The sequence below is a fragment of the Corapipo altera genome, unplaced genomic scaffold (assembly GCF_003945725.1).
Source record: "Corapipo altera isolate COAL_440 unplaced genomic scaffold, ASM394572v1 57, whole genome shotgun sequence".
Lineage (NCBI taxonomy): Eukaryota > Metazoa > Chordata > Aves > Passeriformes > Pipridae > Corapipo > Corapipo altera.
In genome coordinates this window covers 460,557-486,071 of record NW_020884905.1, presented here as the reverse complement: position 1 = coordinate 486,071, position 25,515 = coordinate 460,557, and the positions used below count along the sequence as shown (strand labels likewise).

General features: G+C 38.7%; 1 protein-coding gene across 5 annotated transcripts in view; it reads right to left on the bottom strand.

Moving 5' to 3' along the window:
* The window catches only part of COL11A1 (collagen type XI alpha 1 chain), a 133,970-nt gene extending 119,125 nt beyond the window's left edge, over nt 1–14,845 (bottom strand). For 2 of the 5 annotated variants that reach the window (XR_003529028.1, XM_027651641.1), the window contains exon 1: nt 14,402–14,845. Coding sequence is in view for 4 of the 5 variants with exons in the window: in XM_027651641.1 (XP_027507442.1) it covers nt 14,402–14,516 (115 nt within the window). In the remaining variant the exon portion in view is untranslated. Of the gene's footprint in view, nt 1–1,593; nt 1,647–14,401 lie in introns of those variants that run through there. The other 3 variants (XM_027651640.1, XM_027651643.1, XM_027651642.1) reach the window with 2 other exon arrangements.
* Between the last annotated feature and the right edge of the window lie 10,670 nt (nt 14,846–25,515).

Below are 25,515 nucleotides of genomic sequence, written 5' to 3'. Positions count from 1 at the left end.
TTCTCTGATTCTGTTCTGCAGTTTTTACATCAGCAAATTCATAACCACTTTATCTGGACAGGCAAAGTTTTACATGACTTTCACTGTGAAAGCTAAGAAATGTGCTTGGTAAATTTGACCTTACTTCATCCTGAAGTAAATTTGACCTTACTTCATCCTTGAACTGCACTGTGGCATTAACTACAGCTGATTTATTGTCTGCTATCATTCACTTTACCTGTCAACAAAATATCAACGTAAGGCCCAAAATACCACTGCACATGAATATTCAACTATTTGAACAACTATTTGCAAACAAGTGGAAGACTGTAAAAACACAGGCGAAGTATTAGTCTTACCTCTCTGTTAAGTACTGACAACAAAATTTTAATGGATATAATGTATTTTCTATAGGTGTTCCACACAATTCTAGTTACTACCGTACTGAAAGAACTCCCACTCTTTTTTCCTGGTAACTGATGCCTATTTTTGCTTTACTTATAATAATTTGAACCAGTAAAGTAACGTAGAACCAGTCACTAGAAATATTAGTAAAAATTCCAATTTGCTGTATAAGTCAACCACTGCTACATTCCTTTTTCCTTTGCTCTTTTCTATAATTTGCACCAGATTCTTCATTATTTTTTAGAATAATGGCCTTTCTTTGCCTGGCTGACTGGGAGATTATTCACCCATAAACAAGATTATTCATTACTCCCTGCTAGTTCTCCTGCTAAAAAACCTCCAGACAAGAAACAGAATAATAATAGGACAATCTTTAAACCACAAATTCCAAATAATAAGAACAAACATTCTTGCTAATAGTCCACAGCTGACTATTTATTTATTTCTGCAAACTGTGATTCACAAAACATAAAATAGCAAAAGAACTAGTCAGTTTAAAAGAATTTCTACAAGTGTAATTTGTCATAGAAGTGACAAATCAGATGAAATAACAATTTCTACAGAAATGACAAGTTACATGAAGTAATTAACGTAAAAAAAAAGGTAATTAGTCTATCTCCAAAGATAAGGTGGCTGACCTATTAAATACATACAGATCACAAGTAACAGAAACTGCTTCCCTAATTTATATCAAAGATTTCAGACAGCCACTTCAAACAGCATTAATAACGTGGTTTTTTAGAAGTCTTTAGATAAACTGGACAGGAACGTAAAAGATGCATGACTCCTCCTGAGTCATGCCTAGTGCTACCATATAGTGAGGTTTCTGCAGAAACCCCCTCTTTTTGCTAGTAAAAATTTTGTCTCAGGGAACTTCAGGATTTTTTTAATATTTTTCCTGTAACTATTGTAGCGTTTGGAACAAGCATTCAGTAGGCTTGAATGCTGCCACTACATCAGTCTTCAAATTCTTGATGAGCTCACTGTGCAGATAATCTGCTCAGTGCACCTACAGAAAGCAATAGATGCTGTTGCCACAGAACACACATGTAGGAATACAGTCTAAAATGAACAGTTCTTGAAAAACTGCAGTGTAGGCCCTCACTGGTTAGAGGTAAGCTGTTCAAGTGTAAAGGACAATGAGAAGTCCTCACACAGCCAAAACTGCTTGCATAGAAGACCAGGGAGGGAGGTAGGAAGATGACTCACAGTCGGAGAAGAGCATAGTCTGGAAGCTTTCACCTGAAACTATGGCTTCTCTCTGCCAGTTTTCACAGGTTCTGAAGTGCTCAGCATCACTGTATCCTGAGAGCTTCCATTTTTCCTGAAAATTGCCTCTTCTCTAGCATGCTGCTCCCACATGAGTTCTGGGAATGGGAAGAAATAACCAGAAAGAGCACCAATCCTAACAGTATACAGTTTGCCTGTTTGTGTGGTCCAGAAACTAAGATTACAGCTTGTACTGACATGGGGCAACATTAATATAACCCATATATTGACAGATCAAGGGTCTCTCACAGGACTTTCCTTGCAGCGCATAAAACAGCTTTCCTAAATGATTTACCTTCTATCTAATTTCCTTGGATAATTTTCTGAAAAAGTAAAGAAAACTGCAGATTAATGTTATATGATGTAATGCTTTTACATCTTTCCACTTTGGTGCCAAAATTTCAGATGGTAAGGAAATAACAAGTAAAAACAGTTCTCCAGTTCACCAGTTCTTGGGACGCAGTTAATTCTCCTTCTGAAACTTAGACATCAGCTTTGAAAACTCAACTGTTTGCCAGGTAAATTTGACAAAATACAAGATCCAGATGCGGGAAACAGGTCCCTTATGCAGATATTTATGGCCATGCTGCACTGCTACTTGAAGGCCACCTCTTGCAGGCAAGCCAGACAAAGCCCCAAGATAACCCTGTGAAAAGAAGCTTGTGTTCATCAGGGCAAGCCTCCAGTTTTCAGCCTAAGCTCTCCTGAGTTTCAGATTGCAATCAAAATGCAAGTTTCCACTCTGCTACTTTTCCACTGATATAAAACCAACTGCAGGGGATTATTCTTCTCACTAATGATTATAGTGCAAAGTTCAACACCATATGTCCTTGATTCAAAAGAGTTTAGAGAGACATGTGCAACTTTCACTGCCACTGAAAGACTGCACAGTAGTAGCCAGAGGAGAAGTGTTTAAAAATTATGGGATTTTTGGTATGGCAAAGGTGAATTATTCAGAAATCCCTTTTTGGAAAGCAGAATTGCATGAGATGGGAACCTGAGTGTTCAAGTATCTTTCAAGATGCCAAACCATTAATCATTTAACTCCATCATAAGTCCCTGGTTTTCAAATAAAAAGAAGATAAAGCACATGAACAAAAATCAGTGGTGTAACATCTTAAGACCCAAAATAACCTGTAACTTGCAATATTTAAAATTGTAGAGCCAAATACTGTGGTATGACTGAAGTACATCCATTCACTCAACGAGCCTCCATATTTATAGTGGTATGGATAAGAATATTTGGTCCAAAGCATTTCATATTAAATATAACTTCAAATCCATATTCAATCTTCGTTTGCTTTCCCTTTAGCTTTCTTCTATTGTAACTAAATAGGAAACTTAGGGGGGAAAAAAAGATGTTGACAGAAATATAAAATGTTCTAAGCTACTTTAAATGGTACTAAAATATGTGTAAGAGCACATAAATTAAAAAGAAGAAAGTAAAAAACACCCTAAACTTCTGCCAGCATATCTCTGCTGGAAACAGAAAGAATTCAGTGGAGTTAAGTAGTTGTAAACTGGATGCTAGATCACACTTTTACACTGCCGGGTCAGGAAAGATTATCACGAGTCAACAACATGAGGGAAATTTCATGTGTTTTCTGTTTATTTGGAAAGGAGGAAGGTAAGCAAAAATTGACTACCAATTTTGGTTAGCATTTTCAAGCCTAGACTTTCTCTATATGCAATGATACATTTGTTCTAAAGGCCATGACAATGCATTCTATTAAATGAAATAATAACCACATATTGTAAAAATATAATGCTATTAAAGATTGAAAAAGAACATTATTATCATGTAGTCATGGTTAAAAATATCATAGCTTTCACTGCACTTCACAATCTCTAAACTGAAACAAAACCTGTGATATATCATTCTTATTAATACTAATACTACACATATGGATCAAATTATGACACCTTTCTGTTGCATTATACCCAACAACTACTACCACTGCTCAATGTCGCATCTTCTGGAGTTAAACAGAATCTGATGAAAACAGCAGATTCATTGTTGATATGTTATAATGTCACAAATGTAAATAACAAACATTATTCAAGTTCAGAGGACTTGCTTCCTTCACTTAGACTTCCTGATATTTGAGCTGGAATCTATTACATAATATGGCTCTGCCTTTCTCTTGGTGGAAACTATCCATGGTGGAGGTTCCCAGGTACCATAAAAAGTCATGATATCAGAGAAAGGAGGGACTGAGAAACTGTACAACAGTGCAGAAACTGAAGTTCTTTGGACACATAGTCTGTGCTGATGACTTATGCAATATGTGACATCCAGTCTCCTTGTCTCAAGGATGACCCCAGTTTTCAATAAAAGTGCTTAGCAATTCCCCATCTCTCTACAGGAATGCTTCTTGCAGGTGACCCCATAACCGTAGGTAAAAGAATGTACATTACAAGACAGGGACAAGTTGCAACAAATGCAAGAAAATTTGCATTGAAATGGTCATGTCGGGTTCATTACATCCGGATTTATTTAAATGTAGAGAGTAACTAAATAAACAGTGTTTAATAATATCTTAGTTTATTAAATATGTATCCTGTCTGTAACTGAGATCATGGTGAACTTAGTACCTTAGTAAAAGGTACCTTAATAAAATTCCTTGTTTCTGCTTCAGTGGCCACCATTCAATTTCTGCATTGTAACAAAGTCCATCTGACACTGCAAAGGTAAATTGTACAGAACCCAAAAAAGATGGCTCAACAGTGCATCTAATGTCAGCAATGTAATCTTTGGAATTATACCAGCCACAATAACTTCAGATAAAAGACTAAAATCTATACATACTACCTTTCTAGCGACAATCACATTTTAAAGTTACTTATCTTTATTTTAACGAATTTTCACTTATGAAAATGTTTTTAAGAAGTTTTACTCAAATCAAGTTAGTGAGTGACATTACTGTCAATGCTAGGTATGTAAATGTTAGGTCATTAACACATACAGAAAATAGAGCTGTATTGTTTCACGTAAGTAGAATGTTCTGTCCTCTATGACTCTAAGTAGCTAATGTGTCTATGTCAATAAATTGACACTTACGCATACAAAAAACTTGAGCTCCTGTTTCTTAGCATACATATCAGCTTCCACGTAGTAATTTAAGGCTGCTGCAGTCACAAATAAATTGACAAATTCTGTGTTATATTCGTTTCATTCATAGAAAATTACCTGAACATTCTATTACTGGAAATTTTTTTTCAGAAGAAAAACTTTACCACCTACTTGTGCTTTTTCAGAAATTTTTTTGACCCATCTAAGCTAGTTGGTTCCCAGACAGGTTTCTAACCTATGTAAAGCTGTACTGAGAAGCAGTTTATGTGTCAATTCCACAAGTGGTTGCAATTGCACGCTGGTGTGGATCTCACTCAGTATCTCATGCCTTACTCAGATCTGAAGGGGTCAAACATCTAGAGTCATCCCATCCCACATGTATGCACTGGTCCTCAGTAGACTTGGTATACATGCAGATTGAAAACATATTATTCATTGAACTGAGAACTTTTGAATGAGTTCGATTATTCCTAAAAAGATAACCATGGAAGTCAGAATGGACTTATCTAAAGGTCACACCTTGAGTTTTCTTCTATTTAACACCGAATGTGCTGTAAGATGCTTCGAAGCTGCAGTGGGAATAGAGCACTGAACCTTTTCAAATAGGGTGTACCAAGCTTGACACCTATTGCCTTGCTATAAACTGTACAGCAAAGCATTTTTAGCTGTAGGTAAAGGTGCTGGTGCCTCAGGACCAAATAGTTAAAGAAAGACTGTTATGGAAGGTAGGGGGTATACAGGAAACAATCATCTGCATTTTCAGAAGCAAGGACTTAATTGTCAGGCCTCAAAGTAGAACTCTCCAGGATTGACAGGAAAGTGACTGCAGTGGCAACTGCTGGCTACAAAATTCATTCCCATAAGAAATTGTTTAGGGGATGACTCATTTAGACTAAAATATTGTTATTTCTGTTCAAATACCTAGTAAAGCAAAGAAGTTGAAATCCCATTATATTTAGATTTTGGTCTGGTAGCTCTTGGGTCTTAGTCTCTTAATTTTGTGAGGGAGCTCAGGCCTAATGACTCTTCCCTATTTAAAGGCTGTGTTCACCCACATAATTTGCAAAATGCTACTATATTGCATGCTGGAGGACATACTTTAAATGCAAACAATAACAAAACTGAAGGGAAAAAAAAAAAAGAGCCACTATTCTTTACTTTACAGATATACCTTAGCAAATGGAGGGTGCAACTCAATGTTTGCCATACTGTTAATATCTCTAGTAACTTTGCCTTTCCCTTTTTTTGATATAGTAAACAGTATTTTTACAATAAACAGTATTATGTGTTTTTCCAATAAAATAAACAGGTAACTTCAAGTTATCATAATTCTTCAGCAATGCCCTTTTCTTTATTGATGTGAAAGTGAAAATTTGTCAATGATGACTCCACAAAGTGCCTTTAAGAGTCACAATCAATAACTCCTAATTAGTGAGATACAGCCCTGGAGTAGAAAAGAGCTTACTTTGCCCTCATAAAAAGAATTATATGAGAAATTTAGGAAGACTAATGTCTCTAAATTACTATTATTTTACTTCATATTTTTCCATGGAAATAGGTTTCATTCTGCCAGTAATCTGTTCCAATGGAACCACTGCAAAAACTAAAACTTAAAGAGCATTGAAACATTAATCTTCAGTTCTAAATGGAGTGTTTTTTCAAAGTTTTAGTCCAGTTTTATGTCACTGTAACAGATCATTTAAAACATACTAGCTGTTACAGCCTGGTAGGTAGGCTAAAATGTGTATATTTCGTGAGTATTAATGAAGGGACTCCTTATATTTGTAGACAAGACTTACAAAATAGGTTACCTATGGTTAGATTTCTAGGTATATATTTAGGAACTTAAATAGGAGGTACTGGCTGCTCCACAGGTTTTTGAAACCATGCTACCCATTAGAGGCATAATAGCCTACAGTTATTTAGCTTATTTACTTTTCTTAAAATTTTGAATCTTTATAAGTGCTCATTCTAAGGACCTTCCATGTATTCTAAAGCTGGATAAGGATAAACACTGCTATGATGAAGGTTTCTGACACTCATTAAATAGTCCAAAGCTTAATGAATATAAGAGGTCTTTACCAGCAGCGTTAGAACCTGGCTTTGTTAAACTGCTAGTCTGTCGACCTGTAGGATACAAGACAAGGCCCATCTATTACTAGAAATCTGTGCTATTTCTAATGTGGTAAGAATATTTGTTTCTATTTTTACCCTTAGACATTTTACTTATTGTGGGCACTTATGATGGATATCTTTTAAAATCACAAATACACAGAATTATTATTATCTATACTTATTATTTTACTGTGTTCTTCATCTGGTGAGCAATAATACAGAAGTAAACATCCAAAAGCAGGAATTCAAAGGCACGTTATGCCCAAACGCTTCACTGAGCTTCCCAGTTCTTAGAAAGGGCTCTATTACTTTCCCACTGCAGACTCCAGTCTCTGTATCCCAAGCAACGATTCCCTGCAGTTTGGCCATAGGTGTCTAAGCACTAGAAAAGGATCAGACACTTCTGTCCTCAGCATTTCCTACTGGCTAGCTCTGGGCAGAGCTGCCCTTCCTCACATGGTTTTGGGCCTGGCAGTCTGAGAATCCCAACTCCACTGAGAGCCCAGACATGTAACAGAAGACTGCTCTGGGAGGAAGCATCAAACGCATCGGTTCTGCAGTGTCCTTTGTGAAGGTTCCAACACTTTTCATAGATGTTAACCAAAGGACTTCACAGAGTTGGATAAAATGAACTCTGTTTTATGGGCTGCAGAAGTGAGCTACAGAGCATCTTCAAGGTACAAAAATGAAACCAATTGAGTTGCCTAAAGTAATTAGATAGTGCTCCTGAAAATCAAGCTGGGTTTTTTTTAAGGAAACTGAATACAAATTTATGAGATTAACCAAATGTATGTTGCCCTTATATATATTTCTAGTGACATACTTTAAGGTTGTTTTACCTGTTAAGAATTTTCCTACATGTTAGGTTTTAGATTAATTATGTAATTGGGATCTTGACTGGTGACATTTTTAGAAGAAGGTGTTATTGCAGTGCCTTCATATTTAATGATTATGAGAACTAGAGATTATCCAGATGCATATAGGAATGCTTTCAATGGCCTAGGATTGACTATTTCACCAACAGAAGCTTGTGTGAAATTGTTCAGAATTGGCTACTTCTGTTTCCATACCAGTTATTTGGAAATTTTTCATTGACTTCTTATGCTGCCAAATCTACTGAATACATTATAGTATTTCAAAGACTATGCATATAGTTTAGGTATATATGGGATGCAATTTTGATACTCACCAACTACTAACTGTAGCTCCTTTTAATGACCAATCTCTAACACTCATAAAGTAAAAAACACCCAACCAACCTACCAACTAAACAAAAAAACCCAAACCAACAACAAAAAACCAAACAAACAAACCCCTCCAAAACCCCACCAAAACCCTCACTCAAATCTCATACTGAAAAAAGTGGAAAACTTGTCTATATTCAGCTACAGGCTCAGATCTTTAACAACTTTAGCTTGCAGGCTGATTTATTTACTGGAAATATTCAGAAAAAAAAAAAAGAATATATCTAGGTTTTGTTAGACTGCATAATTCTGGAGTGCAACCTAGATTTTGAGACTTTTTATCATATTTGTTTTATGTATTTTACCACATAATGGGACTTTTTTATTACCCAAAACCTTCTTTGAGGCTAGATAGGTTGTACTTTTATCACTTGTTCAGCAACATTGACTGTAATCAAGCACTCAAGACCTGATGCTGATTCCATAAAAGGTTTCACCTGTTACCTCAGAAGATTGGGCTAGTTCATCATCTGGTGCAGACCTGTACTGATCCATGGGTTCACAATACTTCAAAAGCTGTCTCCATATTTCTGTGGAGTTGTTCTTATTTAGCACCACAGCAAAATCTAGCAGGACTGCAGTCCAAGTGCCTAACTATTCTGAGGTCTATGCTAAAGATTCAAAAGGTTCTTTCTGTACAGACAGTAGAGACAGTACTTTCAACTGTGAAAATCAGTAAAACAAGTACTACATTCTTGGGGTATCCAGTTTCTATTGCCTTATCAAAAAAAAAAAAAAAAGACAGTCTGAAAATAGTCCCTGCTACAGAAGAGACAAGATGTTCCCTCAGCAATTAAACATGAAAGAAACTGAGCCCACTTAAAAGTTTTGTTATCAAGGTATTTATTCAGAAATAACCCAAATAACACTTCATAAGTATCTTCTAAAAAATGGGAGTTTTCAAATGTGGAACATTTGTACGTTTTTCAGCTTTAAGCACAGAATACAGCTAAGGATGAGATTTAGAAATGGTGCCATTTAAAATAATCCTATTTAATTTTATAGAGAAACAACTCATACAACTAAAAGCTTCCACCTTACTTTCACTGATGTCAAAGGTATTCTCTCTGTTTACACATAAGCAACAAGGCAAGGAAATCAGACTCAGTTCTCTATTCTACTAATATTAGCAGGAATTCCTCTTAAGCAGACAGCAAGGTTGTAAAATCCTGAACTTATTTTTTTATAAACTATGAATGCTTGATTACTACGATAATTTGAGTAAGGTAAGGTACACAGCTAAGCAACAGAGTAGGTAACACTTATTCTACAGCAATACTTTCACAATGTAACCATAATTTGACTCATAACTAAGTTAATTTGTATTACAGAAAAAGCTTAGCTACCACTGACATTATTTATAGCAGGATCAGGATCTTTGTTCTTTTAAATCATCTATTATAATACATCTTTCAGTTTGGTTTGCAGCAAACACTTCACTTCCACAATATGAGCTCTGCCAAATCCCTTCTGTCTCACACACTGTGTGCGTTAACACTTTGACACACAGTGAAGTCCCAGATCTGAAATTCAAAGGTTTTACAATCCCTTATGTGTGCTAATGTGCTAAAAGGAATTTAAGTTTTGCCAGATTCTACTACTATTGCAATAACCGGGTCAACAATTAATCCTTACATTTACAGTCTGTAAACTTGGTATTTAATACCGAGTAGAACAGTTATAAGCCCTTGCAACAGGCATGTGTGTTAACCTAATTCCTTTTAAGCCACTGCTCTCTATTGTGTCCATCCAGAGGGCAAATCTTTATCACTGCATGAGACTTCACATTCTTAGAACATTAGAGATTTCTCCCAAGCTCTGCTTAATTTATTCCCCCCTATTATCAACAAATATTCAGAACAATGATAAATTAACCAATGCTAGGAGGATTTCTTCTGAAAAGAAGCAGAGTGCTCTACAGAGAAAAGAAAAGCAACTTCTTAATCTTGCTGGCAGATGGAAACCCTACTGTTTGCCACTGTACAAAACAAATCCGGGAAAGACATAATTGCTCCAGTCTGTTTTAGGTATAACTTCACGTCAGTAGTAATGTCATGGCTCCTTTAGTGTGCTGCAACTATGTTAGTATTAAGGGTTCTACTTGGAGAACATCAAGTAAGTTTGGGCATGACAATTGTAAAAATGAGTATGACAGCCTCTTTCCTACATTTTACAACTGCTGCAGACACCAAATTTACAAGCAACAGGGGGCTGGGGGTGGGTTGGTTTTGGTGTGGTTTTTTTTTTTTCCCTACTTATCAGAACAAAAGATAGCACCAGGAAATGTTTTCTATCAAAGATTTTTTTCCTACTGTCATTCCAAGTATAGGTGTCAGAGACAGAGATTATTTCAAGCCAAAACCACTGAGTATTTGTGGGTGTTCTATATGCACTTATACACAGTTACATTTGTTAAGATATACACAAAAATGAAGTTGAGAAACTTCTTTTCTGCAGAGCTAGTAAAAAGACATAATTTCCTGCAGCCCAAATAGTTCTTTCTTGGATCCTTGTGGAGTCTCCTAAATTAAATGCAAAGACACACGCTCTAGAAAATTAACACCACATACCAGTCATTTTTCTGTTTGATGTCTGCTGCTGCAGTTGAAATCATTATTTTACCTTATAAACAATTAAGAAATCTAAATTATATAGCAAAACAGATGTATACATGCACGTCTCTCTAAAACTACCCTGAGAAGATTGGACCATTTCACCTGCTGATCCTTGGGACTCGGAAAAAACTTCAGCTAGGACCACTAGCTGCATCTAGTGATGTCACTCTGATTTATTCATTTTTGCTGACTTTGTGAATATTAACCTTACAAACGCACACAAACTAACACACAAGACAATTTCACTAAGAAATAAAGGAATAATTTAAATGTTTGTGTTCTTTTTCAATCTTCAAAGTGAATTGATCAGTTAAAATCAGAAGTGCTTTACGTCACTAACAGTTCTGAGAAGAAATTTATACTTTTCTAGTTTAAAACTCCATTTTGTACAGGTTTAGACCAGCCAGATACATTCAAGAAACAGATCCATATCTTCCTTACTAAGCAATTACAGTGTAACTTACTAAGCAGTTACACATAAGCAACAGTGTTAAGTGAGCATCCACAAAGAGGACTCTCCTTTTGCCATCACTAATTGGCCCAGTTCTGCATTCCTTCTGCACCTAGAACTCCCACTAGTTTCCAAGCCTGGGTGGGGGAAGCACAAGGAACCTTTGTATTGTCTAAGAGGACAGTAAGAAGTATCTATCCTATATTAGAAACAAATCTGCTTGTCACTTATATAGAAGGTCCAAAGTGTGTTTTCTATATATATCTTCATAGCTTCATTTTCAGTAATGCTTCTTAAATCTTTTTTTTACTCAGATTAAGAGCTGGATTTCCATTTGCTTGGAAAAGCTTATAAATAATAAAAAGACTGATTTTTCATTTCTTGCCCATGAAATTTAAATCAGCATCACAATAGTGCATTGATGTCAAGCTCTTACAAAAAATTTATAGTGTTGAAGCCATGCCATTTCAACTAAATGAGTTTATTCATTCCAAACACATTACCAACAGATTTAGTATTAAAGGTGAGGAAGGGGAAAGGAAATCAAAGGATGTCTTTTAAAATACTGAATTTTGTTTGCTTTAGCCAAGTCTTAAAGCAAAAATATTTTCTAAAAAGAGCTGGTTAAGAGCTGGTGGGCACTGAGTTGACCAAATATGAGTCACTGCTTTTCCCATTCAGTTTATTCTCACTTCTGTAACTTTTTCTGTCTAAAGAAGAAATAACTCAAAAGCCCAAACACACCCTCACACACCATTTCTTACTTCTATGAAAGACACCTCAAACTTCTCTCTTTGTGTGAGTGTGTGTGTGTGTTAAATAAAGAAACTTGGAAAAAGTCATGAATTTTAGGAGTTTGTTCGGGTTTGTCTACATGGAATGGTTTTTGTTGTCTTAAAAAGTAGTCATTCCTATATGATTACAAGATGTATTCATATAAAGCTAATTTTCTTTTCATAGAGGTAGTTTATGAAAACAAAATTGAAGAATACAGGATTTAAAAGTGTTTATAAGGGCAATTCATATTTTGCCCAGCATTCATATTTTATCCAGCATCTTCATTTAGTCATATTGTTTACCTGCTGTAGTATGCTATTTGATTTTATTCCTTGTTATTTTTCCTCTCCTATTTCCAAATATGAGTCATTATGTCCTATGTTATCTTTTAACTACTTTAAATAAGATTAGAATGCATAAAAGATGATTCAGAAATACCTCCCTTGTATTCTGTTAGAGAAATTAGGTCAAATTCTACTCCCTCTGCAGTCAATGGAAAAACTCGCACTGACTTCAATAACAGATCAAGTCCTAAACACACAGTTCCCTGTAGTTTCTAAGCAAATAGCATACTGTATTTCAGAAAAGTTCAAGAACCAAGTTCTTTTCAGAATGCTTCTACAAACACAAGAAGCCTGTAGTTTTAAGTTTCTGAAATGTCCTTTATGCAGAAGACTAGAAGAAAAGGTTTTCAAGTTTTTAATAAAGTTACCAAAACCAAATTAGTCTGCCTAATGTTGCTGAATATAGTTCAGTAAGTACCACATAATTTCTGTTGATTTTTGCTGGGCTGTTTGGATTTAGGTTTTCTTTTAACTTGTCATTCGCATTCAACCCACTATGTAAACATAATCTACATAAATCCTACCTAATTTAGTCAGTTTTACTATGAAAAGTGTCATAAGAAATCGATCATGCCTTTGAGGACAGTATCACTTCTTGGAGAAATTTAGTTCAGACATAGTAACGAGTAGCCGAATCCTTGAAGCTCTGCGAGGTTAATTCACTCTTGGTGTAATTCCACCGAGTCCGTGGAATTGCAATAGGAATGAAATCTGACCCCTTGCAGTCCCTGTCAGAAGCGGGGCCAGCAGGGGGCAGGAGCCCTGATTGATCTGACACCGTCAAGGTTGTGCCCAGGTATAAAGGCTTGAATGGAAACTGGTCACCTTTCCCTGCTCCCTCTAGGACGCCTGTTGATTCGGAAAGTGAGAATTCAGATCGAGAAGTACCTCGTTAAAATAATAAATGTGTAAAAAATAAACCTTTCATTCCGGAGAGTTAAGCCCCACAGCAAAATAAAAATCTCCATCCCAGCCAGACTGGCCCCCAGATGCGCCTGCGGGCTCCGGTGGAAGGGAGGGAGGGAGGAAGAAGCAGCGTTTTCACCCTCGGGAGGAGAGGAAAGCTCTCCCGCTACCAGAGACTACACACTGCAGCTCCGCGAACGTGCGAGCACAGCTCTGAAAGCCCAGCTGGGCCAGGGGCCTGGGGCTGAGCCGTGCCGGAGAGCGGTGCGGAGGGGAGAAGTGCGGGGGACGCGAGGAGTGGTACGGGGGAGGGGGCGGCGATTCCTTTCTGCTAAGGCTGCTGCGCTGCTGCCTGGCTCTTGTTCCCACTATAAGTTCCCCGCGGGCCGCACCCTGCCCACCAGGTCCACGGACACCTAAGGGACCACTCGGTAGCCCGGGGAGGCTGCAAAGTGGGGAGTAGGCTGGGCACGGCGCGCCGGCGCTGACACTGCCCGTGTAGAGCCCAGCGACCGTCAGGCTGAGCCCACCGAGCTGCCCCGGGCATCTCCACCTGCGGGGCGCCGCTGCCCCAGGGGCTGCCCTCCGCATTGGCTGGCAAAGGGCCCCTTCAAATATATTGTCGCCCACCCTTGCGTCCTGCAAAACTTTTTGCCCACTGAAACCCATTCCAGAAGGAAAAATAACAGAGCGGAGAACGGAGAAAGCCAGAGCACAGCCTCCAACACCCCCCCCCCCCCCCCAGCTTTCCCTTTCCTCGCCCCTCTGAGGAGAAGGCAGATACTTGTCGTTCCATTTCAGTCACAACTTGGTGAACTTGAGTAGTTCAACAACACTGAAAACCGGCGTACACTCCACAAAACAGAGTCCAGTGCTGGAAAAGGATAAGTCACTCTGTTCAACGACTACTTCTTTCATCTTCCCGCCCCGCCAGTGTGCATCCCCTTTACCTCATTAAAACCACATCCAAAGTTTAAGGCTGCGGCTGAACGGGAGCCATCCCGCTGCGGCACCTGGGAGGGACGCACCCCCACCGCGCCGCCGGGGGCTCCCAGCGGGTCCCCGCGCCGGCCCCAAGCGCCTTCGTGCGCTCTCGCCTCCCCAGCACCGGGAGCCGCTCTGACAGGTTTCCTCTGAAACGCGGCCCCAACCGTGCCCTGGGTCCTCTCCCCGAGAAGGAGAGAGAGGCGACTGGACTCCCCGGCTCCCCTTTGCTTTCTTACCTCCTCTGACCTCTGCAGTCCGGAGAAGGATAGCGAAGGTGATGAGCACAGTTACAGCCGAGTCCCAGGGCCACCTTCTCGTTTTCCACCTTGTGGACCATCTCTGCATCTCCATGCTGGGCACCCACAAGTGTGAATTAAACACGGGCGCCTTCAGTTTATACCAGCTCCGTCCTTTCCACTATATTCCCAGAGATGATTTCTCCTATAGAGCCATACGTGATAAACCGAGAGGGGTTTTCTCTGTCTCGCCCCGCTCACGCTCTGCCCGGCCTCGCACAGGCCCCTCCGACCCGTCCTCCCCGCTGCCCTGCCTTCAGACTGAGGGGAGCTGAGGGGCTTTAATCAAAATGCAAAGAGCGCCGCATCCCCCTAAAGGCTTCATCCCGTCAGAGGGCTGGGCGAGCGGCTCCCAGGGCCACCCCTGGAGCCCGACTGACACGCCAGCCGCCGGGCGGAGGCCAATCGCGGGGCTCCCCCGACCGCCCACAGCACCGCCCTCCGCCTCGGCGGCGGCACACCGGCCGCTCCGCGGGCACCGGCGGCCCCCGTGGCGGCGGAGAGCGGCCCTGCCGGAGGCGCTCGGGGAGCAGGGCCGGCGGGGCGGAAGCGCTCCGGAGGCGCCGCCGGGGTGTCCCGTCCCTGGGGCACCACCGCCCCCCGCCCCGGCACGGCGCGGGCCCCTGGCCCCGGGCATGCGCAGAGGCGGCCGCGGCGCCCCGCGGAGCGAGGGCGGGGGGCGCGGAGCGGGGACCGGAGGGGGAGAGGGAGGGACGGGCCGGGGGCGACACTGGGGGGACGCGGGAAGCAGGGGGAGGGGGACGCCGGCTAGGAGGGAGCGAGGCAGGGCAAGTTTGAGGGGAGGAATGTGCGTGAGAGGAGCCGGGGCGCTGAGGTGAAGCCTCTGCCGGGTGGCCCTTCAGGGTCCCCGAAACTGCCCGCTGGCGTTGGTGCGGCGGCAGGTCCGGCCCCGGCGGCCCGTTCCCCCTCACTCTCCTCTGAGGCGCAGCTTGTTCTCACACACCCTTGAGGGACCTCCGGGAGCCTCGCTCCAAGGCCATTTTAAGAAAGAAGGGAGCGGGATGGTGAAGGAAAAGCCCGCCACTAAACAGGCGCCCCGTTCCCCGCCTCACCACATCCTGCAGCCCGGGGAGCCAGGTGTCACGGCTCCTCCCCGTGAAACCTCCCGTTCGCGTTCCTGTCCTACCCCACCTGTGCAGCAATCGGTTACGGGGACCGGCCCGTAGTTAGGTGGTATGTCCAGTCAAGATACTCCGTTGGGATCAGATTCTGCTCTGGCTCCTCTGAAAAATGAGGGAAAACCATGGTCACGTTTTAGTAGAAATGTACATAGATTTTTTTAAAATTTGCCTTCACTGAGATCTTTAATGCCTTACAGCAATTAATAAACCTATGGCTTATCAAAATACATGTTCTTTTATATGTCAAATAATACTTCAGAAAATTATTATCCTTTCCTACAATATCTTGTGTTTTGCTGCACTGTATTAATACAACTAGTTCTTTCTGTCCTTGGTTTCCTGAAACAGTGGGTATAATTATCATTAGATTTGCAACTGAGGGGACTGAAGTCCATCACACAGTTACATCTGAGCTCCCATAAGTGCTGTGCATTGGGTGCCATTCAGTGAAGAGATACCCAAGGTTGTTCTGCAAGCTCAGGTAGTTACCTGCAGTACAGCTGTGGAGCACCAAAATGCCGTATGCATCCCACTTTTCTGTACAAAAACTTATTCATAGAATCATTAATGTTGGAAAAGACCTCTAAGATCATCAACCATTTAACCCAGCAGCACCCTGTTCACTAAGCCATCTCCCCAGCGATTGTGAGACTACCCCCAGCTGCTTAAAGAATATTTTATCTGGTTTTACAGTTATCTTTAACTACATACAGGTCCCCAAAAGTCAGTACTATTACTGTTTCTCTGCCAGTCTGTGTTGTTCTGTCATTTACTAGATTCTGTCTAGAACAGATCAAGTTAACTGGATGCTTCAACCTCCTTCACTACCATGTCAGTAGGTAGTCCCAATGGATATTGTTTTTACTCAATACTTTGTCACTGGAAAAATCTCATATGCTCTGAAGTTTCAAGTTTCCTCTTCATGCTTGTAAATAACACATCTTTTTCTGTCACCATCATTCTTGCTACTTCCATTCTCTTATCACACATTGCTTCTCTGACTTTTTTTTTTTTTTTGAGCCTTCCTGTTGGCCTAAATGAGTACAGCTATACTGTATCCCAGTAAAAAGGAAAAACTCTGTCTCTGCCCAAGGGAAGAAATGGAAGTATTTCAGACAGTGGTGAAAAAGAACAAGTATTCTCAGAGTGTAGAGAATAGTAATTTTACACAGTGCCTTTACCATTACTTAAACTTTAGGGTATGTGGTTAATCTCCCAAAGTGTCAGTGGAAGGATACCCACTGATTTTTGTGGTCCTACATCAATCTGAAGCAGAACAAATAAGAAAAAATGCAAAGTATTAAGCCAGGTAAGGTAGCATGTTATATTAATATACAATTCTGTATAATTCTATATTAATTCCAGCACAAGGACCACATTAATTTAGAGCTAGCTCAGTTATTTTTGCAAGCTGGCATATCAAGCCACACAGACATTTAAGAAATTGCCATCAAATTCAGCAGTTATGGGAGAGAAGTTACATGCCATTCAGATGAAGATTCATATCTTGCAGCCTGTCGAATTCAGTATTTAAGGACTATTTATTTACAATTATTTACATTTAACTTATTTTGTTAGTTACTGCTTTTAACCTTCTTAATTGCAATGATGATGTTCTAGAGGGAAGTAATTGCAGCCTAGATGCCATGAAAATATGCCAAAGAATAGATAATGATTCAGAGCATAGATAAGCTTTGAGTGCCATAAAATTATTCTTAAAAGATTTTTGTTAGAAATTTTCAACCCTTAGATGTAATTTCAGGAGAAATATGTTCTTTTTTTGAATCTAAAAGAGGGTTAAAATGTGCAAATTTTTTCTAAGAAAAGCAGAAGAGAATGTTATTTTTTGAATCAACTGTGATCCACAGTGGTTTGTTCTTTCCGTCGACCTTTTTGTTCCTCATTACTCTTCAAGACAGTTTTAGTGAAAAGAAAGACTAAGCACTGTGACATTCATTATGTTCTGTCCCTGATACGTCAACGTTGGCAGATTAGCCCGTGTTTAAATATTAGGAATTGCTCTCTTGTATGTGCACAGATGGGTCATTGTTGTATTTTGGGGCAGAGAGGGGGAGGGGTTAGGAACTATGGAGAAGAGAATATGTTTCCTTGGACCACTGTAGGTTACAAGAAACTCACAGCAGCAGCACTCTCACATTCTTCAGACTATAGGCACTGTAATGAAATATAAGTGAAAATACGGTTTTCTTTGGCTCTCTTGCAATCATACTGTGCTTTTCCCAGCATATTCCTTGACATCACCAAAAGCAAGAGACCTCTCTCTGTATATAAAGGAGTCATTTAATTGGGAATAAGTAGTGCACTGTAAGGAAGAATATGCTTTTATTGTTGGTTTCCATGTATCTCAGGGATCTTGACTTTTAGTTTCTAGCTTCACACAGACATTGATACCCTTTCCAATTCTGTTCACAGCACATAAGTGAATATTGCAAAATATATGTCTGCCTTAAGTCATCACCCACTGCTTTCTCTATTACTTTATTTCTTTTGGTTTAAGTAGGTAGATATTTCATCATAGTCTCTTTTCTGGTGCAGATCTACGTTTTCTGAGAGTTTTGTGTTGTGTGATTAATGTTGGGAAGAAATTTGGGGAAGTGAACCCTCATAAAAAAAAGACATCTTACCAGTGGAGATTAGTGGAATAATCTCTGCTAGGTGAAATGCTAATCAGCTTCTTTCTGTACTTTTAAAGAGAGAGAAATATTTGAATGCATGCACATAGACAACATAATGACAATATGACTTCCCATGATTCCATCTTCTAGCAAGGTAATATACCTTTTGCTACTACCAATCATAGCTTGAAGCTTCACTGAGCTCTCCCAGTTCAATTATCATAGGTTTTGAAGGATGAAGCCAAGGCTTTCTCTGTCCCTCAGCAAACTCTTTGGGCTAGGGAATGACCCATTGATTCTTTCTTTCAGATTCCCAGGAATTAGGGAGGGCAGAGGATAGTAAAAGAAATTCAATACAAAACAGCATAGTTCAGTACTGATTAGCTAAGGTACCAAAAGACTACAGGAACATTAGTATTAACAACTTTTTTTCCCTGTGGAGAGTGTATTGAGAATGACATAGGCAAAGCTGGAGTGACAGCTGCATTATGCAGGGCTGAGATGTGGCTACAAATTGGATGCATATTTGTTGCTGTACTTATACTGAAGATTGAATTCCTAGAGTTTCTGGTGAAAACATCCTTAAATTTTTAAACTGAATGTGCAGTAATAGGAATTGTTACCGGAAACACCAACGTGAGAGGTTAAAACTTCTAGGCCTGTGTAAGGAATAAAGTTAGTGTTAAGGTAAGCATTAGGGATTTAAAGGGTTAAATGACATGACTGCTCTTTGAAACAGCCTCCTGATTTGGGAAGGGAGCTGTAGGTGGTAGGGGCTTATACATCTCTTGCTGTGGGGTTTTATACAGTTTTTTGTTAATATGGTTAACATTGAGAGTTAAAAATGTCAACCATCAAACTTGCCTCCTGTTCTTCAGGATCATGAAGATAAGAACAAATTTGGAGAATTTAATCTTCAATGTTCTTTGAAGATAAGATCAAAGCAAGACAATAACCTATGTTGCTTTTTACTTTAGGGATGATGCCTCATAAATAAATAAGTATAATCCTTCTTACAGAACTTGGTTAACAGAAATAAGGGATATTGTTAAAAATAAGAAAAGGGAGATTTGGCACATGGGTAGGGCTGAGGATTTTCAAGTCTTAAGAAGCCAGATTGTTCCTGCTGAACCCTGGAAATAGTAATTCTTTTAATAGGGAACTGTGCCTTTCTGTATTAGTCCGATAGGAACTAGTAGAATGTTTAGGAAGAGGAGATGACAGGTTTAGGCCAAAGGTTTTAGCTAAGAGCCATTATACCTTTCTACAAGTTCTCCCAAATTAATTGTGTTGGTAGAAATCGTTGAATAATACTGTCTTTAACTATGGGGGTTACTTCCTTATATGGTAGTTAATTCAGGTTATAGTTAGTGTTCAAGTAATAGTGTCAGGGTTTGACACTATTGTAACTGTCCTAAACCCTGAGTAATGCAACTATGCAAGACTGCCAAAGGTGGTATTAAGAAGGGAGGTATTAATAGAATCTGATTTACTGTGTTGTGATTTCCTGTAGAAATTGGTGCCCTGCTTAAAGATAAAACTACTATTAGAAATTACTTTAATGCTGATACTTGCATGCTTGTCACAATTTCCACTTGCATTTTGAACCTATGGGAAGCAAGGAGATAAGGAGGTAGGCACTGATGGAAACCAGTGCTTTATATCAGCTGGCAGAAACCAATGACTTAGTGTCTTCTAGGCTGGGGAGAAGTCCACAATTAGGCAGAGGTTTAAGGCTTAGGAAAATAAAGCATCAACAGTTAAATTCATTTCACATAAATGCAAAAATCTTGTCAGCACATTTTGTGCTAATGTAGTTAGCAGCCGTAACCTTTAGTCATTTTCTTCTTCAAAAGAAAATAGTATTTTATACCAGATGGAGAAATAAGCTAAGGGTCTATATTTTGTTTTACTGTTGGAATTCATTCTTCAGAACTGAACAAGACTTCTGTTACACTTGATGTTAGGTTTTTTGATATAATGTATGTTCATCCCTAAGTAGCGTTCTAATGTACAGGGTCCCTTGCAGGTAAGCATAGAAACAGTACAAATGAAAACCAAAGACTGATACTGTCTTACATTTTAACAGTTGGTTATAATGGATAACCTGGGTATAAATTACAAATTGGCATTGGACTCTGTAGATGCTACAGAGCTGACAATTGGGCAGATACTGCTACAAGCCTTATATTGTCTTTTCTACTCCCCAACCCTCTTTATTATCAGCATGCTTCTGTATTGTTATATGAGAGGAAAAGTAACTTCATTTACATAAAATCTTAGCACAGTTAAGGAGCACCATTTTTTCATTAACTTTGTTCTTTTCATTGATAGATGTAGTCTGACAAATTTGTAATTCTCTATGAAGTTCCTCCTTTCTTGCTTTATATAGCCTTAATATATACAAAAGTAAGCACTGTTCCAATGCTGGTACAGGTGACCTCTTTGAAGAGCTACAGCACATGGTATGACTGGAACGTTAGTTTCTCTGTGGATTGTGGAGCTGTAGGACCACACATTTGTGAATGGAAGATATTCTGACTGGAATTTTTCTGGGAATGTGCTATGTGTTTGGCCTCAGGTTAAAAGAGAATGTTAAAACTCTGTCATCCTGTGAAGTTCATTGAAGAAAAGCAGCAATCACCATATTTCCTGGTCTAACTGACTTTGTTGGATCTTAATCATGACTGTTTTGTAGAATAGTTTGATCTTCCTGCACCTCCCTCAGAAGAGAGAAATAATATTGCTGAAATTGCCTTTTATAGCATATAAACAGCACAACATTTCCATCCTGTTCAGCAAGCAGCAGGAAATATCAAGTATCATACAGCATTGCCAGCTTAGCTTGGTCATTCAGCTCAAGTTTTGGGGGCTTATTTCAGCCAAACTCCCTAATCTTTCAGGTTCACCTACTGATACTTTACAGCACTTCACAGTGTAATTGATACAGCAACCCAACATTCTTTTTATTTGCGTGAATTTCTTTTTGGGATCATAACTTGTTGTAATCATAACTTCTTGTAATCATAATTATACTTCAAGAGAGAAGAAAAAAACCCAACAATTAGTTCAACACATGATACATCTCCTAAAACATGATATAAAAAGGGTGCCAAAATATGCCACATTTAAGACAACTGAAAATGATACATATATATTTGAAGTAGAGATTAGTTTCTCAGTGTCTGTCTGGTTTTTAGACATTACCATTACACACCAAAACTGTCAAAAAGCTATATTTTGATTGCCATTTCTGAATTTTTTTAATGGCCAACTAAAACTTCAGTCTGTTGTGGTTTTGCAACACAACACTTTCAAATATTTGCCTTCAATTGCTGGTGTCTATTTGGTTCCTACATTGAATTTTTTTTATGATTTATCCGAAACTTCCTTTTACTGGAGACCAATTGAAACAGATATGTAGGCTGGGAGAACTAACAGGGAACGGTGTAGATGGGCTCAGTTACTGTTGTTGGCAACTGTTTATCATATTATCAGACAGTGTCCCTGATCAGTTCTGCTTCAATCAGTGCTGTTTTGGAACCAGTGGGCCAATATCTACATACCACAGTCCATTTTTAACTATGACTTTTGACAAATTAAGAACACAGATGTTTAAGTATAAAAAGCCTCTTACAGTGGCTGTTATGCATCGTTTTGTGGTATTGTTTTGTGTTGGGGGAGTACTGGTGGCCTATCTAATACACAAGGAGGCAGTGCAGGCACAGACTAATGATCTGCATGTGTCACACACTTGTAGCCTGTTTATTAGTTTTTGGCAATACTAATGCTACCACCCTCACAGTTCCTTTTAACTGGAGGAAATTAAGACAGAGAGGGAACTAAGGTGAATAGCTGAGAGCAAATGAATTTATGCCCAGTCATGACAGTCCTGTACTTCCTATTCCTATGCATAGACACCTTACAACCGAATCACTTGTCAAAGTACTTTGAAGTAGAAGAAAAGTTTATCCTGATCAGTAAGAAAGAACACAGAGAAAACAAAGGGTAACATTTCAGGGAGGCCTTGTGCCTCAAGAGGCTCCGTCTTACTTTCCCAGGTTTGAGAAAATGAGGACCAAAACATAAAGTGCATCTAAATAATAATAATAAAAGAAAAAAATACATTAATAGTTTTAATTTAATAAATATTTGTCCCATTATATTTAACTCATATTCCTCCAAAATAACACATCCTCTCAAAGCAGAGGTTGCTAAATGACAACTGCCTTGGCATATGAGAGTGCTGGCAGACTTCAGATATTTCTCATTATCCACATCAGTTCATAAAATAATGGCCATTTTAGTAGACCTAGCTGATGAAAACTGAATCACATGCATTAGCATGTCATGCAGTAATTCTTCCCTAGACCAAATTCTTTTTTTATCCCAGAAGAGAGAGAAACCCCTTTGAGGAAAGTGGTTGACTTATGTGTAGCAGCTTTAAAATTTAGGCATGGCAAAGCTTTTAATTTGATTTGGTGCCTTTTAATTTTTTAAGATTTGAAAACTCCGTTTAGGGCTGATCATGCCCTTTTGAAATGTGAGGCAGCCTCCAGTACACAGGCCTTAACAGAGTCCTGGGGACCAGTCCCAGGAGGTCAGTGGGCTGGGTGTGTTAACAGCAGTTCCCGGAAGGCATCGAGTAGTTCATGTGACAGGGGATAATGAAACAAGGATTGCACGAAAACTGCCAGATTGCCTTAAGCTTCCTGTCCATGGGCATACATTTCTGCAGAGCACACAATTCCTCTCTCAAAGAGAGTATGTTTGCATGTTGTTTGTGAATTCGTATGGATGTTAAAAAGGCAAGTCAAGAAAATATTATTTTAATCATTGTTTAATGTAAAAAAAATGTGAATATTTGCATCTGATATTAGGACACACAGAGAAGAATATAACAACTTCTGAGACTCACAAAACAATCAGTAAATGCAGGATGAGCAGAATATCTTTGCATACACCTTTTTCTATCTATATTATCTTGAAACTGTGATACACCTTTTTTCTCTATAATATGTGTTAGACTAAATGATCAATATGTTGATTTCTACTTGGTTCATTCTTAGTGTTTTTCATCTCCCCTTAACAGATGCTCACAATGCTTCAATATTTCTGTTGCAGTCAGTAATAATCTCAACTGCCCATATTTTGATCTTTTTCCAGGAAGTGATTATTTTCTAGTCAATACCATGAAAATGATTAACTTTATCAGAAAAATGTCAAGTTTTTCTTTCAACATGTGTCTTCAAAGCAGCAGTGGGTGTCCAAGCCCTGCTGTCTGCCAGGCACACTGCCCAAACTATAAAATAATTAGATTCATTTGTAGCCAGCCTGGACTGAAGCAAAAAGTAATGAGGTCTACTAGTGTAGTGATAGTTGAGGAAGATGAAAACGTACAAAATTTAAAGCTCTGAATGAAAATATATCAGAATTTATTTATATTCTATAAAATAGGCAATAAAAAGATAGGAATATGGAAGTTCACATTTGGATTCTTAGTTAAAGAAATGAAAGTTCCATTACATTGCTTCTTCCACTACTCTCTTATTTTACAAGTCAGGTGATGTAAAACTCAAGATTAAAGACTACTGATTATTAAGCTATCATAGCAATAAATAAATAAATTGTGTACTAGATAACGATTTTCAGTACATGATAGTGAGTCCCAAATTCAATTATTTCAGTATGAAATTTGTTCTGGTCATTTTCACATAGATTATAAGATTATTTCCTTATTTACATACTGAAAGTTCTAGAGGTATCATGAAAAATATTTTGGTGAATTTATGGATAGTGCCTTGACATTAGATTGCTAAACAAAAACATTGATCAGAAAAAAATCTGAACATTCCAGAATGTAGTCCTGTTGAATGACTATAAAATGAGTTGCAGAATTTCTGACATACAGTGGGCAAAATAATGAAGGTTGAGATATGCCTGTTTGCTTGTAGTGCTGTCAGACACTGAAACCACAGATCACCTTTCTGTGACAGGTGCAGTATTAGTGCAGATTTTCAGTGTAAGAAAGCAATGTTCAGGTATGATCATTGCATCTACAGTGTATATTTTCAGATTCTGATGTGTAGCAGGCAATGTTTATTTTATGCTAAGGATTAATTTATTGTATTCAGATTGATTCCAGATGATGACTCCAGTAATTTTCAAAATTTATTATATAGTTTAGTCTTTTAATGCTCTACCAAATTATAATCAGATATTAGAGCAAGACTGAAAAATGTAGAGAAAAAAATTTACTCTAAATATTGATTAACATATATGTATATTATACCTTGCTATCATCCCTAGATTGCTCAGAATCCTATCTAGTCTATCCTATCCATTAGTCCTCCTAAAGATAGACTTTAGGGATCATCACATTTGCCAACAATAACCTTTGGCTTTATTATGCCAATAGGATTTTATACATCTGTTTTTATTTTTAGGTATGTAAAAGGTTCAAAATTCATTCCAGATGATATATAGCAATTTTGTCTTTTAGTTTCCCCTAGATAAAAACATCCCACCTGTCTTTACCATAACTACTGTTTCTATCCTTTATTTATTCTCACTTCTGCAAGCCAGCTATGATTATGATCCTTGTAGTATTTTGGCAGGTGCTTAATTTTTAAGCATGTAATTATATCTGTGCACCCCATTGGGGTATATCTTTATATGTATCTTCTCCCCAGGACTAGTTCCAACTACTACAAGGTGGCTAGACATTTCTAAAATCAGTGTATGTAACTATATATTATATATGAAAAGTAAAATCAATATATATTTCCTGGGCATCTGGATGGTGGATAAGACAAATATAAACCGGAATGATGTTACTATCCTTTTGAGTTGGAGGGGAGTTGAAGTGGATGAAGGAAAAGAAAAAGAATGATTAATTCACTGTATATACTTTCTGTTGGGCCCAAAATGATTATGGTATTGAAAAACCTGGGGAGACTTATAGGAAGAAGGGAATGAGAAAGGCTTGTTTCCAGTGCCCTGCTCTTTGGGAAAGAAAACGACTAAATGAAAATGGACATTCAGTCTCCACCTTACAGTGATGCCTGTGCTGCTTATGCCCAGGGAAAGAGATTGATGAAGTATTGATGGTAAAACTAAGTAGAACAATTCCAGATAGTATCTAAGATCCAATCTTGCAGTTTTGTCTTTTGAAATAATCTCTTAAATTCATACAAACCCGTGCTAAATTGCACTTGATTGAATAGGTCAGAATTTCCCACATTTTAAGATATTGAGACAAATTTCTTCATGAATA